Source organism: Garra rufa, chromosome 22 (genome assembly GCF_049309525.1).
Source record: "Garra rufa chromosome 22, GarRuf1.0, whole genome shotgun sequence".
Classification (NCBI taxonomy): domain Eukaryota; kingdom Metazoa; phylum Chordata; class Actinopteri; order Cypriniformes; family Cyprinidae; genus Garra; species Garra rufa.
Genome location: NC_133382.1, coordinates 9,487,204 through 9,512,950, shown reverse-complemented (window position 1 = coordinate 9,512,950; position 25,747 = coordinate 9,487,204). Strand labels below are relative to the sequence as shown.

At 35.5% G+C, this 25,747-nt stretch overlaps 1 protein-coding gene across 13 annotated transcripts in view; it reads left to right on the top strand.

Annotated features, from left to right (window-relative positions):
- Positions 1-324: 324 nt before the first annotated feature.
- ank3b (ankyrin 3b) overlaps positions 325-25,747 on the top strand; it is a 253,156-nt gene continuing 227,733 nt past the window's right edge. For 9 of the 13 annotated variants that reach the window (XM_073827684.1, XM_073827681.1, XM_073827685.1 and 6 more), the window contains exon 1: positions 331-446. In XM_073827684.1, the coding sequence (XP_073683785.1) occupies positions 408-446 (39 nt within the window). In that variant the 5' untranslated portion in view covers positions 331-407. Of the gene's footprint in view, positions 447-25,747 lie in introns of all 13 variants that reach the window. The other 4 variants (XM_073827683.1, XM_073827680.1, XM_073827676.1 and 1 more) reach the window with 4 other exon arrangements.

The window sequence follows — 25,747 nt, the reverse complement described above, 5'->3', positions numbered from 1 at the left end:
AACCCAACAGCATAAACATTATGGAAGGTAAATATGGAAACATAACTTAGTCAATACAAAACTAATGTTTACTAATGTACAATCGTGCTTAATGATAATGTTTCATATTGAAACATTCGTATCACTTTGTTTTATTATTTATTGCTCTTCAATAGCCACCCTAGACATCAATTCAGAACTTCGAACTTTCTTTAGCACGCTGCCATATCATATCCCTATTGTATATATTATATTCTCATAATGGTTTCTCGAAAGCATTCGCCGCATGAAACAGGAAGTTTTCTGAGAGTTATTACATGATGGGATACATATTTTTTCAGGAACACAGCCAATGGACAGAGCAGGAAGTTGCTGCACACTAGGGCACATATTTCAATGTGTACAGTTGCTTTGGGATCTACTTCAACATGGCCACCGTCGGCACAGGTGAAAGCGACCCTGCACAGGTGAGAGAGCATCACACCTGACCTCTTCTATTCACTCTCCACTAACTTCTTCTGACATTAGAAGCGTTATTACTGCAGATGGAAGCACTTCTGTTACTTTAGAGAGCGTGCCAACTGTGAAAGTCATGGTAGGTTCATCTTAACTGTTCAGTGTCGATATTATTTTGGCAGATGCCTTAATAAATATGTTTCTTAGCAAAGCAGGGATCCGAGATAAAGAAATTTGAAGTGTATCTTTAAAAAGGTGAGCGCGTTTGCATATTTCGCGGGAATTTTCTGACTTGCGCTCTTTGGGATTCACCGTTTCGGTTTTGAAGGAGTTTTCGAATCTGCGTTGATGTTGTTGTCAAGTTGTGAAATATGTTCCCGTTGCTTTGAATGACAGTTAGGAATGTGTTTAATCACAAGAATGATCAACATGTTCGTATGAAAATCATATTACATCTCTGTTTTTACATTTTCTGAATGGCGCTTACATTCGAAACTCACTGACAACTACTAGTATTGGTTAAGATGTCAAGGTGTTCTGGGTAGTTGCTAAAAATTTCCCAAGGTATTCTGAGTGCTTCCGTGTGTGTTTGCTGAAGTGTTATTACATAGTTGTTACATGTGTTCATGCTGCACCTTGTCAAAAGAGCACACCCTCAAATCTATGATGTTCTAAGTTTTATCATTAATAATAATACGATAATTATTACTAACAATTAGGCAAACTTGTACTTTTAAAAAAGTCAACCCTTTCACTTTCATTAATAATGCATCAGTTCGTTTTGATAAATAGCCTGTCATAAGCAAACTAATTGTGATGCTTAACATCAGATGTGGACATATAAATGTGACCCTGGACTACAAAACGAGTCATAAGGCTTAATTTTTTGTAATGTATACATAATAAATAAGCTTTCCATTGATGTATTGATTTGTTATGATATAACAAACTACTTAAAAATCTGAGGTTGAAAAAAAAAAAGAAAAATCAGAAATCACATTTATAATTGTCCAAATTAAGTTCTTAGCAATGCATATTAAAAATTAAGTTTTGATATGTTTACGGTAGAAAATTTCCATTGATGTATTGATTTGTTATGATATAATCATAAACTATTTGAAAATGTGAGGGTGCAAAAAAAAAAAAGGAGGAAAAATCACCTTTATAATTGTCCAAATGAAGTTCTTGGCAATGCATATTACTAATTGAAAATTAAGTTTTGATATGTTTACGGTAGAAAATTTGCATTGATTTGTTATGATATACTATCATAAACTACTTGAAAATCTGAGAGTGCAAAAAAGGGAGGAAAAATCACCTTTATAATTGTCCAAATAAAGTTCTTTGCAATGCATATTACTAATTGAAAATTAAGTTTTAATATGTTTATGGTAGGACATTTACATTGATGTATTGATTTGTTATGATATACTATCATAAACTATTTGAAAATCTGAGGGTGCAAAAAAAAAAAGAAAAAAAAAAAATCAAAATATTAAGAAAATCACCTTTATAATTGTCCAAGTGAAGTTCTAAGCAATGCATATTACTAATCAAAAATTTATTTTTGATATGTTTACATAAGGAAATTTCCATTGATGTATTAATTTGTTATGATACACTATCATAACAAACTACTTGAAAATCTGAGGGTGCTAGAAAAAAGGGGGAAAAAAATCAAAATATTTAGAAATTCACCTTTATAATTGTTCTTAGCAATGTATATTACTAATCAAAAATGAAGTTTTGATATGTTCACGGTAGGAAATATCTTCATGAAACATTCTAAACTTAATATCCTAATGGTTTTTGTCATAAAAGAAAAATAAAGATCATTTTGACCCATACAATGTATTTTTGGCTATTACTACAAATATACCCGTGCTATTTAAGACTGGTTTTGTGGTCCAGGGTCACAAATGTGTGGGTTTTATGACATTTCCATTTACAAATAATTATGTAATGCTTAAATATCATTAATTAGACAAATATATAATAATGTTATTAATGAAGGTTATAAATAAAGTAGAACCCAAATGAAAAGTCTTGTAAGGCACATTGGCATATTAAAAAAATTACATGATTTGGGGTTGGTAAAATTTAGTAATATTATGAAGTACTACTAATAATAGCAATAGTGATGTAATGAAATATTATTACAATTAAAAGGCAATTTTAAAATGATTTGTGTTTTTAAAATGTAATTACTTACTATGGAAAGCTGAATTTTCGCATTTCTTTAGTGTCACATGATCTTTCTGAAATGATTCAGATATGCTGATTTGCTGTTTAAGAAACAGTTACTAATGTTAAAAAAACTGCTAACAGTTCCTAATTTTTTTTTTCTGAATTATTTGAATAGAAAGCAGAAAGCAAAACAGAAAACAAAAAGTTTTAAAAGTAGTCTAGCTTAAAGCATGGATGAATGTGGTGTAGAAATACATAACTGTAGGTTGTTTTTTATTCAAATTCAAATGTGCATTTCCATTTGGTTAGCTGGCGCTTTGTGCTTAAAGGTTTTTTCACAGTGATTGATTGCAAGCGTTAAATGTATTGTTTTTGTGTAGACAACATGGCTGATATGTAGAAAACAAACGTTTTCTGTTGTGCCAGTGCAAAGTTAATGGTTTATTATTACAGACTATGAGGTGGAAAAAGGAAATGCTGGTTGGATAGAGAAATCCTGCCCCTAAGAGGCTGAACAACATGCATTTACTGTTTCCATCCCATGTATGGAGATCATCTCTGTGTAAACCTAACGGCTAAATGTGTGTCTGTTCCTCGGTTAGCAGTCTGTCTGTCATTCCTGACAAATGCTTGTTTACTTTTTATACTTAATATGATCCAATGTGCATGTGGTTGCGTTTTTATCCTATTTATGCAATTGGCACTTGTCCACCTTTCATTCCCACCACAACAAAACCGAAGCCTGTGTGATACAGTTATTACATGCTCAGTTGGACCCTAGAGTAAATCTGAATACGGCATATTCAAGTTGTCCATTCTCCAGGCTTCTTCTGGAGATAAACAAATGAGCCAGTGATGCATTGATGATGCAAATGTTACAAGTGCTGGCCCGTGACTCGATGGGCTGTTGGTTTGTTTGACTGACGCAGCTGGCGATGATACAGAGATGGTGAATGAGACCTTCTTTTAGAGGCGACCCCAAGCGATGGGGGTGAAGGAAAGGCTACCTTAGGTACGGATGACTCCAGCTGACCAGCTGACCGAACTTTGTGTCATGCGGTTGGTTGTGAGATCTTCTTCCAGCAGCACAGCGCAAATCAAGACAAAAGGTCATTCATACGTCGTATGAAGACTGGTTAACTCTGAGTCAGCACTGGTCATATAAACTGGGATTTTTTTGTGTGTGTGTTTTTTTTTTGCTGCCAAGGACAGAAAAACTATTTCAAAAAGAAAGGGAAAAATACACAAACATATACATTTTATTAAAGGTAATACAATGTTCATTTATTCATTTGTTACTTTACTTTACAAAAACAAAATGAAATATCATCTGGAAAAATCCTACTCTTTTTTGTACAAAACTATATGCTGAGATTTTTTTCATTTTGAATTTGTTTCTCTTTTCAATATATGTTGCTGTCAATAGTGCTGTCAGACTACAATATAATCTCATGACTTCTGGCCAGTCTTAAGCTAAAAGGAATAGTATTATTATTATCAAATTTGTTGAATTAATACATAAGTGCTGTCAACCGATCGCAATTAATCGTGTCTAAAATAAAAGTCTTTGTAGAAATAAGCTTTCTATTGATGTATGGTTTGTTAGGATAGGACAATATTTGGCCGAGATACATCTATTTGAAATCAGAAATCTGAGGATGCAAAAAAAATCAAAAAGACTGAGAAAATCACCTTTAAAGTTGTCCAAATTAGGTTCTTAACAATGCATATTACAAATCAAAAATTACATTTTGATATGTTTACAGTAGGAATTTTACAAAAAATCTTCATGGAACATGAACTTTACTTAATTTCTTAATGATTTTTGGCATAAAAGAAATATCAAAAATTTTGACCCATGCAATGTATTTTTGGCTATTGCTACAAATATACCCCAGCGACTTAAGACTGGTTTTGTGGTCCAGGGTCACATATATACATTTTTTAAATATATAAACACACATTTTTTAAATATATACATGCATGTGTGTGTATTTATATACAGTCGAAAAAGTTACTTTTATTCAACCAGCAAGTTTTTTTTGACCGGAAATGACACAGACGTCTCCCAAAAGGTAATAAGACGATGTACAAGAGGCATCATTGTGGAAAAAAAAAAACATTTCTCAGCTTTTATTTACATTTGAACAAAAAGTGGCATGTCCAAAATTATTCATACCCTTTGCAAACTGTCACAGTCTATTGGAAAATCCAAAGTTCTGTACCATTCCAAATAGTCCAAGCTGTTCTAAAGCATACCTTGATTCATTGGGAACAGCTGTTTTAAGGTGAAAAACAGAAGCTCTCTGCTGTTGGTTTGTGGACAGTCATGGCTAAGACAAAGGAGCTCACTGAGGACCTGTGGCTGCGCATTGCTACAGTGCAAAATATTATTAAAAAATACAAGACGATCCACACTGTGAAAAATCTCAAGAGGACGTGGTCGGAAGCCAAAAGTGACACCTGTGCTGGCCAGGAGGATAGTGAGAGAGGTTAAAGAGAATCCTAGGATCACCACCAAGGCCATCCTGATGAATCTGGGCTCTGCTGGTGGCAACATCTCAAGGCAGACAGTCCAACAGACACTGCACACCGCTGTGTTCCACAGACGCAGACCAAGGAGGACACCACTTCTCCAGATAAGGCACACAAAAGCCCGCTTGGCCTTTGCAAATGCTCATCTAGACAAAGAAGAAGACTTCTTGTCTTCTGTTTTATGAAAACAAGATGAAACAAAAATTGAATTGTTTGGCCACAATGATGTTGCCTTCATTTGGCGTAAAAAAGGAGAAGCCTTCAACCCTAAGAACACCATCCCCACTGTCAAACATGGCGGTGGGAACCTAATGTTTGGGGGTGTTTTTTTGGCTGGTGGACCAGGGAACCTAATCACAGCAAAACAGCACCATGAAAAAGGAGCAATACATCAAAATTCTCAACAACAACATCAGGCAGTCTGCAGAGAAACTTGGCCTTGGGCACCAGTGGACATTTCAGCATGACAACAACCCAAAACACACAGCAAAAGTGGTGAAGAAATGGTTAGCAGACAAAAACATTAACGTTTTGCAGTCCTGACTTAAATCCAATTGAGAATCTGTGGAGGGAGCTAAAGATCAGGGTGATGGCAAGGAGACATGCAAAAAGCTGGTCAGCAATTACAGGAAGTGTTTGATTGCTGTAAAAAAAAAAAAAAAAAAAAAAAAAAGGTTTTTCTATTGATTATTGAGAAGGGTATAAATAATTTTGGACATGCCACTTTTTGTTCAAATGTAAATAAAAGTTGAGTAATATTTTTTCCCACAATGATGTGTCTTGAACATTGTCTGATTATCTTTTGGGAGAAGCCTGTGTCATTTCCGGTCAAAAAAAAAATATATATACATTTTGTAAAATGTTGTGAACTTTTACAAACAGGTATCAAATAGGTTTCTTGACACAATTATTGCTTTTAGTGGTGCCGAAATTACACACTTCAACTTTGCCCTTAATTAGGAAGGAGGAGACTTGAATGACTTGTCTTCCAAAGAAAGATAAGAGTTATTTTACAATATTTCCCATGTCTGATTGACCTATATTCAGAACTGATTTCTTGTAGCACCACAAATACAGTCAGAATGACAAAGCGTAACTCATAAAAAGCATAGCTAAAAACTAGATGAGTAAGTTTGAGAACAAACTTTGAAGTTGGCTTGAGAAAGCCTAGTCTGAACTTTTGAAGCAATTGTTTGAACCAGTTGCTGCTGACATGTTGTTGTTAGCATAATTTAGGCATGATTAGCATGTTGCTAGGATGTTGTTAGCTTGTTTTTAACATAATTTGCATGTTGTTAGAATGTTTTACAATGATTTGCATGTTTTTAGCATGATTAACATATTGTTATGTGTCTTGCATGTTTCTAACATAATTAGTATTTTTCGAGGTTTATTTAAGGTGATTTAACATATTGTTAACATGAATGAAAAAACCCCAGCTAAAAACAAACTAAAACCAGCTGATTCAGCAAAAAAACAGTCAACAACCCAGACAGCACACATACGTCTGCAAGATGTCTGTTAAAGATCTGTAAGATGGTCTGTAAGATGTCGGTTTTACATACATTCTAAACCATAAACATCTTAAAGACATCTAATAGACGTCTATTTGACATCTGATAGGAGACGTCCTATAGACGTATTGCAGTTGAACAAATACGTCTTGCAGATAGTCAAATAGACGTCTCCCAGATGTACGTGTGCTATCAGGGAACCAGCTAAAACCAGTTGTTTCAGTAAAAAAACACAGTTGGTTGTCTAGTCTTAGCTGGTTTAAGCTTGGTCTCCATAACTAGCTAAGACCAGCCTGACCAGCTTAAAAATGGCCAAAACCACTTTAAAACTAGCCTCGGTGACCAGCCAAAGCAGCCAGTCAGCTTAGGCTGATTTTAGCTGTTTTTCAGTAGAGAGTTGTTAAGTTTTGCTATAGCAATAGACAGCTTGAATACATCTTAAATCTCATTGTATAAAAGTTTTCACCCCTCAAATGTGATTTTGGGTGATTTTGATAGTCTGGTTAATGAAAACCATAAGTCGAATCAGTTAGAAAAGATATAGCACACAGAGTGTTTAGTGGTTCAATTTTCAAGTTTCAAGTTTGGTGGTTGTAGCTTGAAAGCCACATACATTCTAAACCATAAACATCTTAAAGACATCTAATAGACGTCAATTTGACATCTAATAGGAGACGTCCTATAGACATATTGCAGATGAGCAAACACTCAACAAAATACGTCTTGCGGATGTATGTGTGCTATCAGGGAGCCAGCTAAAACCAGTTGTTTCAGTAAAAAAAACACAGTTGGTTGTCTAGTCTTAACTGGTTTAAGCTTGGTTGGTCTTTTAGCAGGTCTCCCAGCATGACCAGCTAAGACCAGCCTGACCAGCTAAAAAATGGCCAAAACCACTTTAAAACCAACCTAACTAGCTTAGGCTGGTTTTAGCTGTTTTTCAGTGGAGAGTTGTTAAGCTTTGCTATAGCAATAGACAGCTTAAATACATGTCATGTCTCATTGTATAAAAGTTTTCACCCCCCTCAGTGAAAGTCTATGCGATTTTTGGTGGTTTTGATAGTCTGGTTTATGAAAACCATAAGTTGAATCAGTTAGAAAGGATATAGCACACAGAGTCAGACCAGTCTGAACGTCTGACCCAAGTTTGGTGGTTGTAGCTTGAAAGCTCTATAGGAGGAGATAGGTGTTAAAATTTGGCTTAGAAGAAGAATACTAATAACTTATAAGTCAAATTGTAATAAGCTTAAATAGTAGATCAGTAAGTTCTTTTTTTCAAGCCAGCTTAACCCTTAAATGCATGAGTATAAAAACATGTCTAAAGGTGATGAAAAACATGCCATTCGGGTTAAAGAAGAGGTCATTTAATTCCTACCAGATTTATTGTTCTAAAAAAAGACCATTAGGATAAACTTGATAGTAGTATAATAGGCAATATATATTAGGAAGATGCACATAGCTAGAGCCTTTATGTAAGCAAATGCATGCTGCGTTCATCCAATAAATGACACTGACTTTTTAAATATGCAAATATTAATGCTAACCCAGGATTTAGGAATGTACGGTGAAACCTCAGTGTATGAATATCCAGAAATAATTGTTAAGCCCAGTTAAATTATGCAGCATGATATAGCAAGATTTAGAGGTTAACTATTTCAGTGTAAAATGTGAGATGTTATTGTACAGCTGTTCATGATATAGAGGCCTTTTTAAATAAACTATGAAGCTACAACCTACTGTACAGTTTTACATCCCAGAAGGGACAGATGAAATACGCCTCAACTCCTAATTGACTAAATGCAGTAGGTGTTTGGCAGCTTAGATGTGTCAAGAGTGTCAAACAGACTCTTGGCACAAGATACTGAGAGTGCGTTTGAGAAGGTATATTAAATCACAAGGCAGTGCAGTGTTTTGAAAACACAATGGAGACGGAATAGTTTTTTATGGCATCTGAAGGTCTGTCTATCTATCTGTTTGTGAAATGTGAGAGCAGAAAGTAAATTTGTGTATATATACCCAAGTTGAAACATACAAGTATAGAAAAGTCCAGAGTGCTCAAGGGATCTTTCTGAGCATTGTTTCATAGCAGAGAAAGCTTACCTTTGGACTCTAGTAATCTATTGTGTCTGCTAACATCTTGGTCGCTTGAGTCACTGCGCTGGTATCCATAAAAGTTTATGGAGCTGAGTTAAGAGCTTTTTAATGCAGTCAGAAAGACCTTCAATGGCATAAACTGAAACTGACATGGCTTGCAAGACGTTGCAGTGTCGAGGAATGATTCATTTTTGTAAGGTTGCAAACACACTTGATTTTTATGTAAAATAGGCTTAAAATAGATTGTGCCTTAATCATAAAACTCAGCACTATTTGCCTGCTGTAATTAACCTCATGCTATTGCCGCCATGGAAAGCAGGTGATAAAGGTAAACAGACGTTTATTAAAGAGATGTTTGTGGGCATTTTCTATAGATTGTTGAAGCAGTAATCCATCAAGCGATGTAACAAAATGAAGAGGAAGATGAGCATTATAATACAATTGCACAGTGCAAATTGCTGTTTTTGTACCATTACTTTTAAATGTGATTTTAAATAGCATATAACACTTATTTTATGTTTAATGCTATTTTATGCAAATACTGAGAGTTGAACGCACTTAACTGGAACAGAATCAGAATCAAATTCTTGAAAAGAAAACCATAGTAAATATTTTGTCAAATTTTCTGCAATAATTTTAAACAAACAAACAAATAAATAAATAAAACAAGTGATGTCAGCTTTAAAGACTCTCATGACTGTGTGCCAAGGTCAGAAAGTCTCTTAAAAGATAGTTTGAGATCATTTAATAAATCAAGATAATTTGACATGTTTATGACATGGTAAGGTTAGTTCTGGTTGCAAAATGTAACGTGGTATGACTTCCCAAAAACGTAAACATATTTATTAAGTATTATTGAATAATGTTTGTATTAAAACATTTTCCTGAAAAACTAGATTTCAAATGTGTATAGTCACATACAGTGTTCTATATTTCTGCATAAATATGACCCAAAATATCATTAGATTATTATATTAGTCCTGAAAGTAGAGAAAGAGAACCCAATCAAACAAGTGAGGAAAAATATTTTCTTTGTCATTTATTTATTGAGAAATGTGATCCATTGTTACATATCTGTGCATTGCAAAAGTATGTGAATCTTTGCTTTTAGTATCTGGTGTGATCCCCTTTTGCTGCAGTAACTGAAGGCAAAGTTTCATGTAAATGCTGATCAGTCCTGTACAATAACATGTTGGAGTTTTAGCCCAATCCTTAATGCAGAACCACTTAAACTCTACGATGTTGGTGGGTTTCCTCCTATGAACTGCTTGCTTAGGTCCTTCCACAACATTTTAATTGGATTAAGGTCTGGACTTTGACTTAGCCATTGCAAAACATTAACTTTGTTCAAAACATTGTTTGGTAGAATGACTTGTGTGCTTGGGGTTGTTGTCTTGCTGCATGACTGTTCTCTTGAGACTCTGTTCTTAAACAGATGTCCTGACGTTTTCCTTTAGAATTTGCTGGTATGATTCAGAATTCATTGTTCCATTAATGATGGCAGGCCCAAGCCATTATAAGACCACCACCATGTTATACAGATGGGATAAGATTATTAAGATGTAATGCAGTGTGTTTATTTCTCTGAACATAATAGCTTTTCATTTAAACCAATAAGTTCTCTTTTGGTTTCATCTATCCATCCATCCAACTTTTGCAACCTCACAGACTATTACACATTCTGCTTTGGAGTGATCTTTGTTGGTCGACCACTTCTCGGGAAGACAACAGTGGTCTTGAATTTCCTCCATTTGTACACAATCTGTCTGACTGTGGATTTGTGGAGTCCAGACCCTTTAGAGATGGTTTTGTAACCTTTTCTAGCCTGATGAGCAACATCAACTCTTTTTCCGAGGTCCTCAGTAATCTCCTTCGTGACATGGTTCACTTCCACAATCATGATCAGACTCTGTTCTTTAAATAAAACGGGTCACATACAGGCATTTGATTTGACTAAAAACATCTGCACAGATAGACTCTAAATTCACCTTTAAGTTTACTGGTAATTCAAGAGATTCACATACTTTTGCAACACACAGATATGTAACACTGGATCATTTTTCTCAAAAAATAAATGCCAAAGAAATAATTTTTCTCTCACTTGTTTGATTGGGTTCTCTTTGCCTACTTTCAGGACTTAAATGAAAATCTGATGATGTTTTGGGTCATATTTATGCAGAAATATACAAAATTCTAAAGGGGTTTACAAACGTTCAAGCAGCACTTTATAGTCAATGTGTATGATAAATATTTTCAATGTTGGAAACAGTTGTGCTGCTTCATATTTTTTTGAAACCTGTGATACTTTTGTTAGGATTCTTTGATGAATAAAAAATAAAAAAAGAACAGCATTTATTCAAAATAGAAATCTTTTCTAACAATGTAAGTCTTTACTGTCACTTTTTTAAATTAATTTAACACATCCTTGATTAAAAGTATTAATTTCTATCAAAAAAAGAAAGAAAGAAAGAAAAAAATTACTTTGAACGGTTGGGTATGCTTTTTAAAAAGATAAATGCTGTTCTATTTTAATGTTTTATTCATCATATAATTGTGAAAAAAGTATCACAGGTCCAAAAAAGGTAATAAATCAGCATATTAGAATGATTTCTGAAGAATCATGTAACACTGCAAACTGGAGTAATGATGGTAAAAATTCAGCTTTGCATCACATAAATACATTATATTTTAAAATTATATTAAAATAGAAAAACATTCATTTAAATTGCGATAATATTCCACAAAATGACCACATAATCGCATAAAAACATTACAAATCCCAAACTTCTGATATATTGTTTTATTACTTTGTTGACAATGAAATTGTTTTTTCAAAACCACTGTAATATAGCCTGCAAGGCTATACAGTTCTCAGCACTAGTCTCCACATGAGATTTTCAGGAAGTGAAGTAATCACTCCCAATAATTGCTGTCAGTAATTATGAGTATTTTTTTGTTTGTTCAAAAGAAGCAATTTGTGGTGAACTTGGAATGTTGTCTAAATGATGTTGCAATGCAGTGACAATGAGCTGTATAATCTGCATTTCATCTTAATTTATATATTCAGCAGAAATAGCACAACATCATGAAAGGGTGAATTCCAAACCCTACATATCAAGTCTCTGCTGTATTTTCTCAGTCAGTGTGTCCTGAAGTTGGTCCAGGTGTTGTGCACCATTTAGTTTGTTACAAACAAACTGCATAACACTATGATATAAGGTGGTAAACTATGTCTAGAGGACCACAGGGCATTGATACTCTTTTGACTTTTGCTATGCAACCATTTGAGAGGCTAAAAAATTCTTTTGTGGGCCAAGAGCAGAGACTATAAATTCTAGAAGAGAAAAAGCAGCCTTTCTGAATGATGTGCCACAGTCTTCTTTCTTTCTGAGTTGTGGTTGTTATTTATGTAAGGGAACTGTGGGTTAAGCTATATGGCTCTTATACTATATCCTGTTTAGTTGTTTTGTTTTTTCTTCTTCCTGCTCTCACGGTATGTGGCTCTGACTGTTTGCACATTAACTCTACGGTCCTGTTATTTTCTACAGCCAGCGTGGAACAGCTGTGATGGTGTATTTTGAAAATACTAAAGAAATGCATTAAAGTGAAGATGGTAGATAAGCTAGTCAGTCCTCACATATGGGGTTTAAAATGGGGCGTTTACGCTGTTGAAATTTTTTTCACAAAAAAAGCAAAACAAAACAATTTTTTCATGTGTTTTGGCCTTTTTACAGTGCCTTGCGAAAGTACAGTATTCATACCCCTTAATTTTCTCACATTTTGTTATTTTGCAGTCTTATGTTAAACTGCTTTAAATGACTTTTTTTCCAAATCAATCTACCCTCCATACAACATAATGGCAAAGCACAAAACATGTTTGTAACAGCTTTCCAAATTTATTCGAAATAAAACATTTAAATGATTCCACTGCATAAGTATTCATACCCTTTTCTGAGACACTTAAAATTGATCTCTGGAGCATTCATATTGCTTGTAGATGTTACTACACGTCAAGTGGACTTGTGGCAAATTCATTTGAATGAGTATGATTTAAAAAGGCACACACCTTTCAATAAAAGGTCTAACAGCTGAAAATGCATTTCAGAGCAAAAAACCAAGTCCTGAGGTCAAAAGAACTGCCTGTAGAGCTTAGAGACAGGATTGTGTCAAGGCACCGATCTGGAGAAGGGTTCAGAAAAAATTCTGCTGCATTGAAGGTTTATAGAAGCATGTAGCCTCCATTATCCATAATGGAAGAGGTTTTGAACTCTTCCTAGAGCTGATGAGCAATTGATGGAGAAGGGCTTGGTTAGAATGCTAACCAAGAAGCCGATGGTCACTATTTGAGCGCCATGTTCATATATGCAGATGGGAGAAACTTACAGAAGGACAAACATCACTGCAACACTCCACATTTGATTGACATGAGCGCCTTACCTTAGACCCGCCCTCACCAAGCTGAAACAGTCCGACTCTGACCTTTGTGTCGACTCAAGTACAGGGGAAGACAAGCGATTGAGGTGTTTTGTTGTTGGATGTAATAATGAACATAGCAGTTGTCATTTACTCCCGACATCTGAGCCACTGAAGATGCAGAGGATTAACGTCACTTTAGTTTTTGAAAGGAAAGCGCTGTTCCCGAACTACATATGTGTCTATGTTCGTGTGAATCATTCGTGATGCAGCTTCACCCACAGCAGAAGTGAGTATAAGGGTATTTTATGCATCTTTGCAAATGGCCTTTCTTAATAATGGGCTAGTTAGCAAGTTTTGCAGCTAAACGCGGCTAATTGCAGCTAAAGTAAACATCACGGCTCATCATCCCACGGCAGAGAGGGGCGTGGCGAGCAGAGCTCATTAGCATTTAAAAGAACATGCAACAGAATAGCTCGCTCTAAAAAGTGCTGATTTTGACAAGGTAAAAAGAGTGTTTTTTACACTACCATTGAGAAATGTTAACCAAAGTATGTATAGACTTTTCATTAAGACCCTAAAGAATCATATCAACTTGTGGAAAATGACCCCTTTGAAGCAGCAAAATGTAAATAAAATTAAGGGGTATGAATATTTTCACAAGGAACTATAATATACTTTAGTTAAATTGTAATTTATTCCTGTGATGCCCAAGCTGAATTTTTAGCATCATTGTTCCAGTCTTCAGTGTCACATGATCATTCAGAAATCATTCTAACATGCTGTTATTTTATATTAATATAGTATTTCACAATATTATGGTTTTACTGTATTTTTGATTAACTAAATGCAGCCTTGATCACAAGAAACTATTATTTGTCTAGAGTAAACAAAGAAATTAGTCAGATCTGTTTGAATGTTTAATGTGTGGAAGCCTCTGCTCTGACACAAATAGTCTTTGTTCTTTAGTTTTGTGTTTTGTGCTCACATTAGTATCCCTGTGGTGCTTTGGTTGCCATGGAGAAATCCGGCTGTTGTGTTGGTTACCATGGGGACTGTCTTCCATAGTGTGCCCCAGGCATTCAAGCATAAGCATTAAATGTTATGAAGGCCTGCTGATATTTGAGCTCAGAGCATCTGCAAAAATCACAGTTAGACCTTCCTGACAAGCTGTTTATTGTGCAATTTGTTTTCTCACACTCTGTAAATGTCAGTTTGCGAAATAATATTACAATTAGAAAATAACCATTTTCTTTTTTGAATATATTTTAAAATGTAATTTATTCTTGTTATGCAAAGCTGAATTACTCATCATTACTTCAGTCTGCAGTGTTACATGATCCTTCAGAAATTATTCAAATATGCTGATTTGCTGCTCAATTATTATTGGTGCTCAGTTATTAATAATGGTTATAAAAAATGTTTTTCCTTCTTAATATTTTGTGGAAGGATCATATGACACTGAAGTGTGTTCCATAATATTCATTTATTTATTTACAGAAATACTGTGTAGTGTATTAATTAGTTATTTTTATAACTATTCCGTGATTCCGTTTGCGTTTTTCCACATGACAGAAATCATAAGGCCATAGTTAAAGTTTATAAAAAAAATGGCTTTTTTGTTTTCAAACAAAAACGTTAAAGGTGCCATAGAATGACTTGATACAATATTTTAAATTGTTCTCTGATATCTACATAGAAGGTATACGGCTTAGATAAGGGCAAAAATTCTTCAGAAATGGTTGTACAAGTCCATTTACAACCCTAGGAATTGTCCCTAAAATTAAATGGTCTGTTATTACCTTATTTGGAAGGTTCATGAATAATAATGATGAGCTCTGCTCTGATTGGCTGTTTCACAGAGCGGCTCATTTCAGTAGTTCACAAGGAAACACATGGAGGAAAATATATATTTAATTACGGAGCTCGAGCCGCTATTAATTTGCGGGGCATTGAAACTGCCGTCTTGAATGAACGATAACTTTTTACTTTCAATTTTGAGATTTTCGATCACATGTGATCTGTGTAACGCTATACTACAGCGGCAGTACTTGCCACATTTGACAAGTTTAGATGCTGCCAGCAGTGATCAGGATCTGCAAATCATTTGCCATTGTCCACGCAGTCATCTCTTCTTACTTTGTTTATGTGGTAAGTAAAATCTTACGTACTGCAATGTAACAGGCTACCGCTAGCAAGAAGCTAACCGTGTCCCTTTGGTGGCTCACGTTATTTTATTAGAATGCCTTATTTGTTTTACGTGCCTTTCTGAGTACAGACACCAACCCACCCCTGCACTTAACATCTCCTGCACAACCTGGAACGTAACATTTATTTCCGTGATCTGCCATTTTCGCTATTTTCCTCGCTTTGTTTTTTCACAATAGCCTACTTGCAGAACATCTGATGATTGGGCGATGCAAATGTAGGTGGTGTGACTATGAATGATCGCAACTATAACGTCATAGTCTGTGTTATGTTGGAATTGGCCTCTTTTTCAGTGGTCTTTTGCAAACACCAGATTTATATAAGAAGGAGGAAACAATGGTGTTTAAGACGGTATGTCACGTCCATGTACAGAACTGTTATTATTTAACTATGCCAAGATAAATACAGCTTTCCATTCTAGGCACCTTTAATGAAATTACAGGAACACATGACATGCCCTTGACAACACCCATAAAGAAAGTGTTTGCCTGACATCCTATACCTCATATAACCTCACCTCAGGATGGCATAAAAATTTGGCTAGATACCAACTGATTGCCACATATAGCAAACAGACACGTCTCTTTAGGCTTCTCGTTGACGTTTTCTATATAAACAACATTGGTAAAAGCACCTCACATGGGCCAGATTCTATGGAATGTGTTTCTGTCATAACCTGCTCTAGGGAAGAATGGTTGCATCATTGCTCAAGGCAGCCAATGGTTGGGACAACACACTCAAAATGCTGTAGGCATCTCCTGCGAGTTTCTCACACTTGTTTTGGATGAAAAATTAAGATTTGTGAAGTGTAATGCAAGAGGTAGTCAATATACAGTACCTTTGGTTGATTCCCATGCATTGCTAATGGATAGATAAATGGTACAAACAGTCATGAATTGCAGAGTAATCAATATACACAAGATCTAAGCTACTACACTTGCATTAAGGCTTAAAAAAATGCTAAAAAATATATGTGAAAGTATATGTGTTAAAAGGTCAAGGTTTGGCCCTGATAGATCTCTAACTATGTCTGGCTGCAGAAATCATCTTTTTCCACTGATAAAAGTCATTTACAAGTATCTATTTTAAGGGGAGGCACTGCAGGCAAAAATGCATGGTGCATTTTCATGCACATATCAAGTTTAAGATTTTGGGCTTTTTGGTTTTTCAAAAAGTGTTTTTTCAGACTAGTGGAAAGAAAACATCTAAAAAAACACTGTTAAGTGTTTCTTTTATAGCATCTTTTATATCTATTTGTGTCAATAGATTTCAATTACAATGCATATTTTTAAAGGCCGTTTTCTCAAAATGAGTTTTTTCTTTTACACTGAGCCATAAATCTCCACTTCAGTAGCACTTATACACACCAAACTTGACGTTTTTATTCCCGTCTGTATTCTGAAGGTGTTTATATGTAATTTTCTTGATTTTATACAACTTTTATACAATTTTATCCCCCCCCCCCCCCAAAAAAAAATGTGTTTCCTGTCTGTTCAATTTTTTGAAATGAGATAACCAAAATTCCCTCTGTAAAAACTTTTGACTCTAATATGTCAAAAAAATTAAACAAGAATTTTGAAACTGACTTCATCCAGTGTTTGGATTTTTGTACTAGAAATGTATGCAAATTAGCGCATATTTCATTAAATAATGCCTCGTTTATTTAAACCTAACATTTTAGAAAACTTATAATAGAAAAATGTTTGCAATTATCAAAGTAACCAATCAATTGGGTAAGTAAGGTGATAACCACAATAAAAAAACACAAAAAACACAAAAAAAAAACATTTTTGTTTTAAATTGTTGATTTAGATATTTAAATTAAACAAATTAATACTGAATATTAATAATATTTGAAATAATAATACATTTGATTATATTTAGTTTTATTTTATTAGATTGTATCTTGTAATATTTTGTGATTTTGCTGAATTCTAAATTTAAATATAGTTTTTGTTTGTTTGTTTGTTTGTTTTTGTTCTTGTTTTTATTAAGGCGAGACACCGCAAGGGAATAGAGTAAAAAAATTAACTAAGCCTGGAGCAAACCTGAGTTTTCCTGAGCATGTTAATTAAAGTTTGACATGTTAAAACAGTTTATAGCTACCTACCTAAACATATCTAGTTTAATTACCCAGATATTTGTGGGTAACTCTGTTGCAATCTTGAGTACTAAGGTTTGTTGCTGCCACAGTAACACTACTGTATTGTGCACTGTTGTTAGCAGGTTTGTGAGCTGGAATCCTGTTTGTCCTGAAAGCAAACTCTCTTATCTATCCTTTCTGTTATTTAGTATAAAAGGAAGGACTTGACCTGGATGTATCACTCACTTTAGTTGTGCATGTCTGAAATGCGCTTACAATCACTGTTAAACGCTTCTCTGCTCCCAAGACATGCAGGGCAACACATATCAGGTGTCTAAGGCTGTGATCTGATCCCATTTGAGCTGAAGAGAGTCAGAGCCGAAGTCTTTAGCACTTATTTAGAGTAATCAGTGTTCCTGTCAGCAGGAAGAATCCGGATGGCACTGGAGGTCTGGGATGAGAGCAGATCTGACAGCCAGTGTGTCTGTAATGGCTTCAGTTGTGCCTGCAGTCTCATAAAGAGTGTGTGTCAGCTTTAGGAACTGAAGGCAGTCGATTCTTTGTTGATGTTTGTTGAAGCATCAGACATCCTATGTTTTCACATTCTGATTTTGGTGATTTATGTAATTCATAGGTAAAATATCACCTTAAAAAAGGCTATTTTGAGGCCATGGTGTTACATCTGCACAATAATAATATTATTATTACTGCTGCTGCTGCTACTACTACTATTTTATTATTTTTATTAGTAATAGTGTTAGTATACCTCTATAATAATGTTTAGTATTATTATTATTATTATTATTAAAGGAGTAGCTCACTTTCAGAACAAAAATTAACAGATAATGTACTCAGCCCCTTGTCATCCAAGATGTTCATGTCTTTTTTTCTTTAGTCGTAAAGAATTGGTGTTTTTTTGATCAAAACATTTCAGAATTTCTCTCCATATAATGGACAATTTATATACTTTTTTATCTCCAAACAGAGTACACACAGAGCTAGACAAGAAGAGCGTTTAAGGTTAAAATGTATATAAATTGTTTTTTTTTTTCTTTACAATTTAGATAAGACCCTTTTTGCCTCGGCTAGGATGGTTTAGAGCCATTTGAAGCTGCATTTCGGAAGTTCAAACTCGGGGGCACCATAGAAATCCATTATTTGGAGAGAAATCCTGAAATGTTTTACTCAAAAAACATTATTTCCTTACGACTGAAGAAAGAAAGACATGAACATCTTGGATGACAAGGGGCTGAATACATCATCTATAATTTTTTGTTCTGAAAGTGAACTACTCCTTTAATACTACTAATGATAGTTGTTTAAATAATTATTACTACTACTACTTTTTTATTAGTAGGAGTATACTTGTATGTTAATATTAAAAGAAATATTCTTAGTATTAGTATAGTGTCACAGATGTATAAAACGCACAAAGACGAGAATTCAACAAAAGTGTTTTAATAATTCCAATCAGGGTAATCCAGACAGGTAGGCAAGTGAACACACATCCAAAGTACCCTTAAGATCACACAAACAAGACTAGACTAAACACAAACCAACTTATAAAGACAGGCTTAATGACACCAGGACATGTGATGGTGATTGGTAATTAGTGCACATAATGAGGACAGGATCAGGAAGAACCAAAAATGGGCAACAGAGGGAAAACCAAACTAAACAGTCCAAAGGGGCATGACATCACTCCCCCCTCCCAGAAAGCGCGACCTCGCACCGTAGAAAAGACGAAATGGATTAAGGGGACTGGTAGGCAGAACAAAAGGATAGAGAGGGATGGAAAACAGAAAGTCTACAAAGGAGGCTTCGGCGGAGGACAAACTCCTACAAGGAGGACAATCAGCAGATTCCAGGGTGGCTCGGACCGAGGGAGGAGACAAGGAAACAGAAGGGCCTGGAGCAGGAGGAGCCAGGTGAGACCTAGGCCGCAGCCATAATGGTAGCCCACAGAGGGAGGAGCCATGGTGGAGGAAGGGCTGACGTCTCCGGGGGGCGACCGACAGAGGCGGAGCAGGTGGCGGTATAGCCCTAGGTGACACGAAGAGCCGATGATCCATGATGGCACAGATGATCCGGAGGGCCAAGGTGGAGCCCAAGGCTCTGACAACTGAGGCGGAAATTCGGAGCTCGGCGGCGGAGCCAGAGCGACAGGGGACTGAGGTGAAGCCGGAGGGAGGAGCCCAAAGGAGCCAGTGGGACAGAGCAACAAGGCGCAGCCGGAGGAGTGGAGTCCTGAAGCGATGGCGGGGCGACGACCGACCAAGCGGAGCCGGAGGGACGAGGGAGCTCGGTGGAAATGGAGGGCCGACGGGCAACAGTGGAGATGAGGGAGCTAAGAAATGGGGTAGAGCCGCGGGGTCGGAGGGCCAAGACGGAGTCCGGGACTCTGTGGCTGAAGGTGAAGACGAGGGATCCTCTAGCCATGACGCCGATGGAGTCTGGCAGACCCGCGACGAGCCCACCGCATAGATGGTGGGCTGAGGGTGAGCTGACAGGCTTTCAGGAAACAGCTGTAACAGGGTTGAAGCAGCAGGGCTGCTAGACAGAGACAACTGAGGGAGGGCAGGTGGGAAATCCAAGCAGGCAGGCAGTTCAGGGCAGACAGATTGTTCAGGGCAGGCCGCAAGTTCAACTTCTATATCCTCAGTGAGATCAATCAAATCTTGTTCCAAATCTAAATGTCCCAGGTCCAGCTTTCGCTCACCCTCAGCGGCTGTGCAGTGGGTGGTGCTGTCCTCTGCACCCTCACACCCCACTGGAACATCCATCGTCGCGGGCATTAAGGCCGGCTCTCGCACCTGGCCGGACTGGCTAGGCTCAGGCTCTCTGGTGATCTTTAGCGCTGTTGTTCCCGTTGGCGATGACTTTGTCGCAACCGGCTCTGGCTCTCTGTCCGAGGTGGGCTAAGGTTCTGGCTCCGCAAGTCGGGGTGATGGTGGGCTAGGCTCTGGGTTTTGCTGCGAGATGTCTGCGAGGTGTGACTGGGCGAGGTTGTCATCTTCCTACTGTACCAGGATGATGTAGTGCTGAAGGGCCCAGCAGGGATCTCCGTCAGGTAAGACGAAGCGGAGGTCATCGTCCAGCCCACACCTAAATGTAGAGCTCCAGGTCCCTGCCACAAGATAAAAATGGTACATCCGCCCAGGATGGTGTTGCCCCTTCTTGGGGCGACATTAATGGAGGCGAGATCCATAATAAATCAAAAGAAAAAGTGGTGCAAAACTAAATAAAAAAAAAGTGGGGAAAACGGCGCTAAATTTTGTGTTAGTGCGATCTTCTGTCACGGATGTATGTATAAAACGCACAAAAATGAAAATTCAACGAAAGTTCCTTTAATAACACCAAACAGGGTAATCCAGGCAGGTGAACACACATCCAAAGTAACCTTAGGATCGCACAAACAAGACTAAACACAAACCAACTTATAAAGACAGGCTTAATGACACTAGGACAGGTGAAGGTGATTGGTAATTAGTGCACATGACGATGACAGGAACAGGAAGGACCAAATATGTGCAACAGACGGAAAACCAAACTAAACAGTCCAACGGGGGTGTGACAATGGACTGTTTTACTTTTACTATTATTTTTTATTAGTAGTTTAAGTCATAGTGTAGTTATTATTAGAAGTATTATCAAATTTCTGCTAATAATAATTGTTGAAAAAAGCAAGAATAGAGTTTAAAGTCAATATTATTAGATAGATAGACAGACAGATACATAGATAGATAGATAGATAGATAGATAGATCTTTATTTGTCATTGTCACAAGTACAACGAAATTTAAAGTGCTCTCCAGTCAGTGCATCATTCATTCACTAACATGCATCCTCTCACACATAATTTTTGTCATACATTCTCCTGTCAAAATACATGATTGATTAAACAGTGATTGTGCACATTATTTCTTAGCAGCATTAAAGGTCCACTGAAGTGCCTTGAAACATGCAGCGTTATTCTATGTGGTGACGTACTTTTAACTGAAACAAAAACATATCGCTAAGCCCCGCCCACTTATTTTGAAGAGCCAATAGCGTTCCATTAATATCTGCTCGGGCCAGAGCCGTTGAGCTCGTAAAGCCGCATTTGTAAGCTTATGACAGCAGTCTAATAAATTACCCCATAGATTCAATATGAAACTCTTGCTAAAACAAAATAGTGATCATAATCAGGTTGTGAGGCTGTGTAGTTTAATACATGCCGATCGCACATATGAGCGCATATGATCTGCTCTGTGTTATTGCGTCTCTGTGTAGGGGGCGGGACACTACGGACTCTAGAAAGCATTTGATTGGTCAGAACGTTTGATGAGAAACTGAAGTGCACGGTGATATCATCAAAATCGTTGATTCATATTGGCGGAAGTGACGAGACTGTAAGTTTTGAATGCCCATATCTTGTAAAAGCGAATTTTGTCATTGTTTTGAAGCACACTAGCTTATAGATAATCTTAAGGCTAATATATTCATACTAAAAGCCCAAAAACTTTAATTTTGATTTCAGGGGGACTTTAAGAACGGTTATTGCGGTTGGGTAGAAACTGTTTTTGAGTCTGTTTGTCCTTGCATTAATTAGTCTGTACTGCCTGCCAGAAGGCAACAGTTCAAACAGGGGGTGGCCAGGGTGTGAGGTGTCCTTTATAATGTTCTGTGCCTTTTTGAGACACTGGGAGCTGGGAAGACCTACATAGCTAACAATATCTAACAATGACACATTAAAAGTATTTATTTGTCAAAAACCGTTAGAGTCATAAAATTAAAGAAACTGTCACCTAAAATATTACAACGTTAACTGAATTAATAGTTATTCTAAGCAAAGCGATTTTTTTCTGCCATTTTGCCAAGAATTTTCAATTCAGTGTCTTCTGCTGAAATACCACTAATGTGATACTTCTGTAGAATTTGCCCCACAGTGTTTGTGCTCTTTAAGAGGCCCTTTGTTTATGCCAAGAACATAGATGAGTTGTTCTTTTGATTGACATATTCATGGCAATGGAGAGCTGACATCATTGTTTGTACTTGAATTTCCCACGTAAGCCACGCACTGTGCAGTGCAGTTACACAGCGCTAATAAGCCAAATGTCAGCTTTGATGAGTGTGTTATATAAATTCATTAGCAACATAAGCACTTCACAATACACAAGCCCTCAGATAAACAGATCAGAAACACTTTCATTCAGTTGAGGACGTTTTGTTTTCATAAGTCTTCAAATTATGTTTCTATTGTACAGTGGTTTTAGAACGAAACTTAATGTTTGCATCATCATTCTTCCAGAAAGCCAATCTATTTGAGCGTTTACTTTGATCACGGGGAATGCTGAGCAGAGCAGGTTCATGCAGGCAGAATGAGGTGGAGTTTTACTGGCAGATGTGTGTTAATGACACAACAGCAATCTCACACCTTACAGCCTGCCGCCACGGCACATTCCTGTTTTTACTGGATATTACAACAAATATATCAAATGCAAATACATCAAATACATCCTCTATTATTGCCTGTTACCCAAAACCTTTCGTGACACTGTAAGTATAATACATATTTGAACCTTGTGGAGAAGTGGCTCTTGTCCATAAATATAGGTTTGCTGCAGAAGCTTTATCACTATTTTTTATAAACAATATAATGATATGCTAATTCAGTACAACTAATTGTACAGTCAACATTCACAGTTAAAACTTAATTATGACCAAGACTAATTTATTTACACAGCAATGCTTTAATTTACATTAACAACTCTAACTAAATATTGGAGTTTCCCACAGGGACACTAATTACAGTACAACATTGTGCTGACATTCATGTGCTCTTGGCTTGCAAATACAATCATGGACTCATAAAGATTGTGATTTCCATTAATTAACATCATAAATCTTATATAAAATGTATTTTTCAAACATATACCTACTTAATTACTATATTTTAACTACTAAATTATTAAAGTAAATACAGTTTGGCCTCGATAAGCCTACATTTAGTTAAAGTTTTAGTGATTTTATTGTGTGTTTTTGCCATTTTCAGTATTTTTTTAAGTTGTCTATATAATTTTTATTTATTCCTTTTAAGTTTTAGATTTTAGGTATAGGTATTCATAATGTATAATTGGGGTTGACCAATTATCGGCCTCTCTGATTTTAGGTGCTGATATTAAGCATTTTATCGGTAAGTTATCGGTATCAGAAATTTTCAAAAACCGATTTGCTGATAAAATTATTTAAAAACATTTAAAGAAATTTTTGTCAGAGCCCTTGATATTCTTAATTTTTTACATTAATTTTAATTTTTACACCAGACATATATATCTGTATAGGCCTGGCCAATTATCTGTGCAGATATTAATCATTCAAAACTGATTTTCTTATTAAATAATTTAAAAGCGTTTAAGGAAAGTTTTTGTCAGAGCCCTTGTTATTCTTAATTTGGACAGTAATTTAAATTTTTACACCACCAGACATATATGTATATATGTCGGTATCGGCCTGGCTGATTATCGGCACCGATATTAAGCATTTTTATGATTATCAGAATCTGTCATTTTTCAAAACCAAATAAAAAAAAATTTAAAATCGATTTACCAATAAAATAATTTAAAAATATTTAAAGAAAGTTTTTGTCAGAGACCTTGTTATTCTTCATTTTGACATTAATGTTAATTTTACACCAGACATATATATTATATCAGCCTGGCCAATTATCGGCGGTGATATTTTTCACAGAGCCCTTGACATTAATTTACATTTTTACACAAGACATATATGTTTCGGCCTGGTTGATTATCTGCACCGATATTAAGCATTTTTATGGTTTTTGTAATCTGTCATTTTCTAAACCGATTTGAAGATAAAATAATTTAAAAGCATTTAAAGAAAGTTTTTGTCAGAGCCCTTGTTATTCTTAATTTTTTACATTAATTAGCATTTTTACACCAGACATATATATTGGTATAGACCTGGCCGATTATTGGTGCTGATATTAAGAATTTTTATGATTATCGGTAGTCATTTTCAAAACCGATTTACCAATAAAATAATTTGAACGCGTTTAATGAAAATTTTTGTCAGAGACCTTGTTATTCTCAATTTTGACATTATTTTTTCATTTTTACACTATATATATATATATATATATATATATATATATATATTAGGGCTGGGCAATTTGGCTTAGAATCAAAATCTCGATTAATTGAACATTTTAACCCGATTACGATTAATGAACGATTATTTTATTTATTAATAAAATTATATTTAATTATATTTATATAATATTTATTTTTTGCCCTCATAGTTCACTGACAAGTTTTGTACAGTAAATATGCTCACATATTACAAGCGAGAGATTTTTGGATGAAGGGTGCATTACTTGATTTTAAAATAATTGAAGGAAACACACTATCTACGATCTATGATTATTAATTGAAATCAGTGTTGAACAACTGAAATTAAAGCAAGCATTGCTTAAAACGAAAAGTCACATTTTTCTTAAATTAGTGAAAATAAATAACTTGCACTATTGGAAACAAAATAAATAATTTTCAATGTTTTTCATATTAAAAGTAGAAAATAAGCAATATCTCCTCTAAATAAAATTACCCTTGTATATCCTGTAAATACTTTTTACTGTATAAATACTGTTTAAGCTCTCCATCGACATGTCGGCGGAATAACGGAACGGAGCGCTTGTGTTTTTTAAAGGGAAAGTAATTGAAATAATCTTCCTGGAAAAATTTTAACGATTATAGGTTCTGAATGTCGATTTCGATTATTTTTCGATTAATCGCCCAGCCCTAATATATATATATATATATATATATATATATATATATATATATATATATATATGTTCAAAATATCGGTTATCGGTCTACTTGATCTGTAGGAATTGGCCCTGAAAAATACATATCAGTCAACCCCTAATGTATAATAATCCATATTCATTAGAATTTTACATCACTGTTAGTTAATTGACATTTAAGACTAAAAGTGCATATAAAACCAATATGCATTCAATTAATTAATTAATACATTACAAACATAAAATTTATATCAGTTATTAATGCATTAATTTGTTTTAAACACATATGCAACTGGGGAAATTTTCTGTCATAAATTATGTCTCGTTCTGTAAGACGTAATTATCTAATGACATTCAGAATCATATGTTTTCACAAATACAATGTTGTAAATGTTGATTCATCGCTGAGTGATGATTTTAGTTATGTGCAAGTTATAGCTGGCGTTTTAGTTTTCTTGGAAGCAACAGTGTTGAA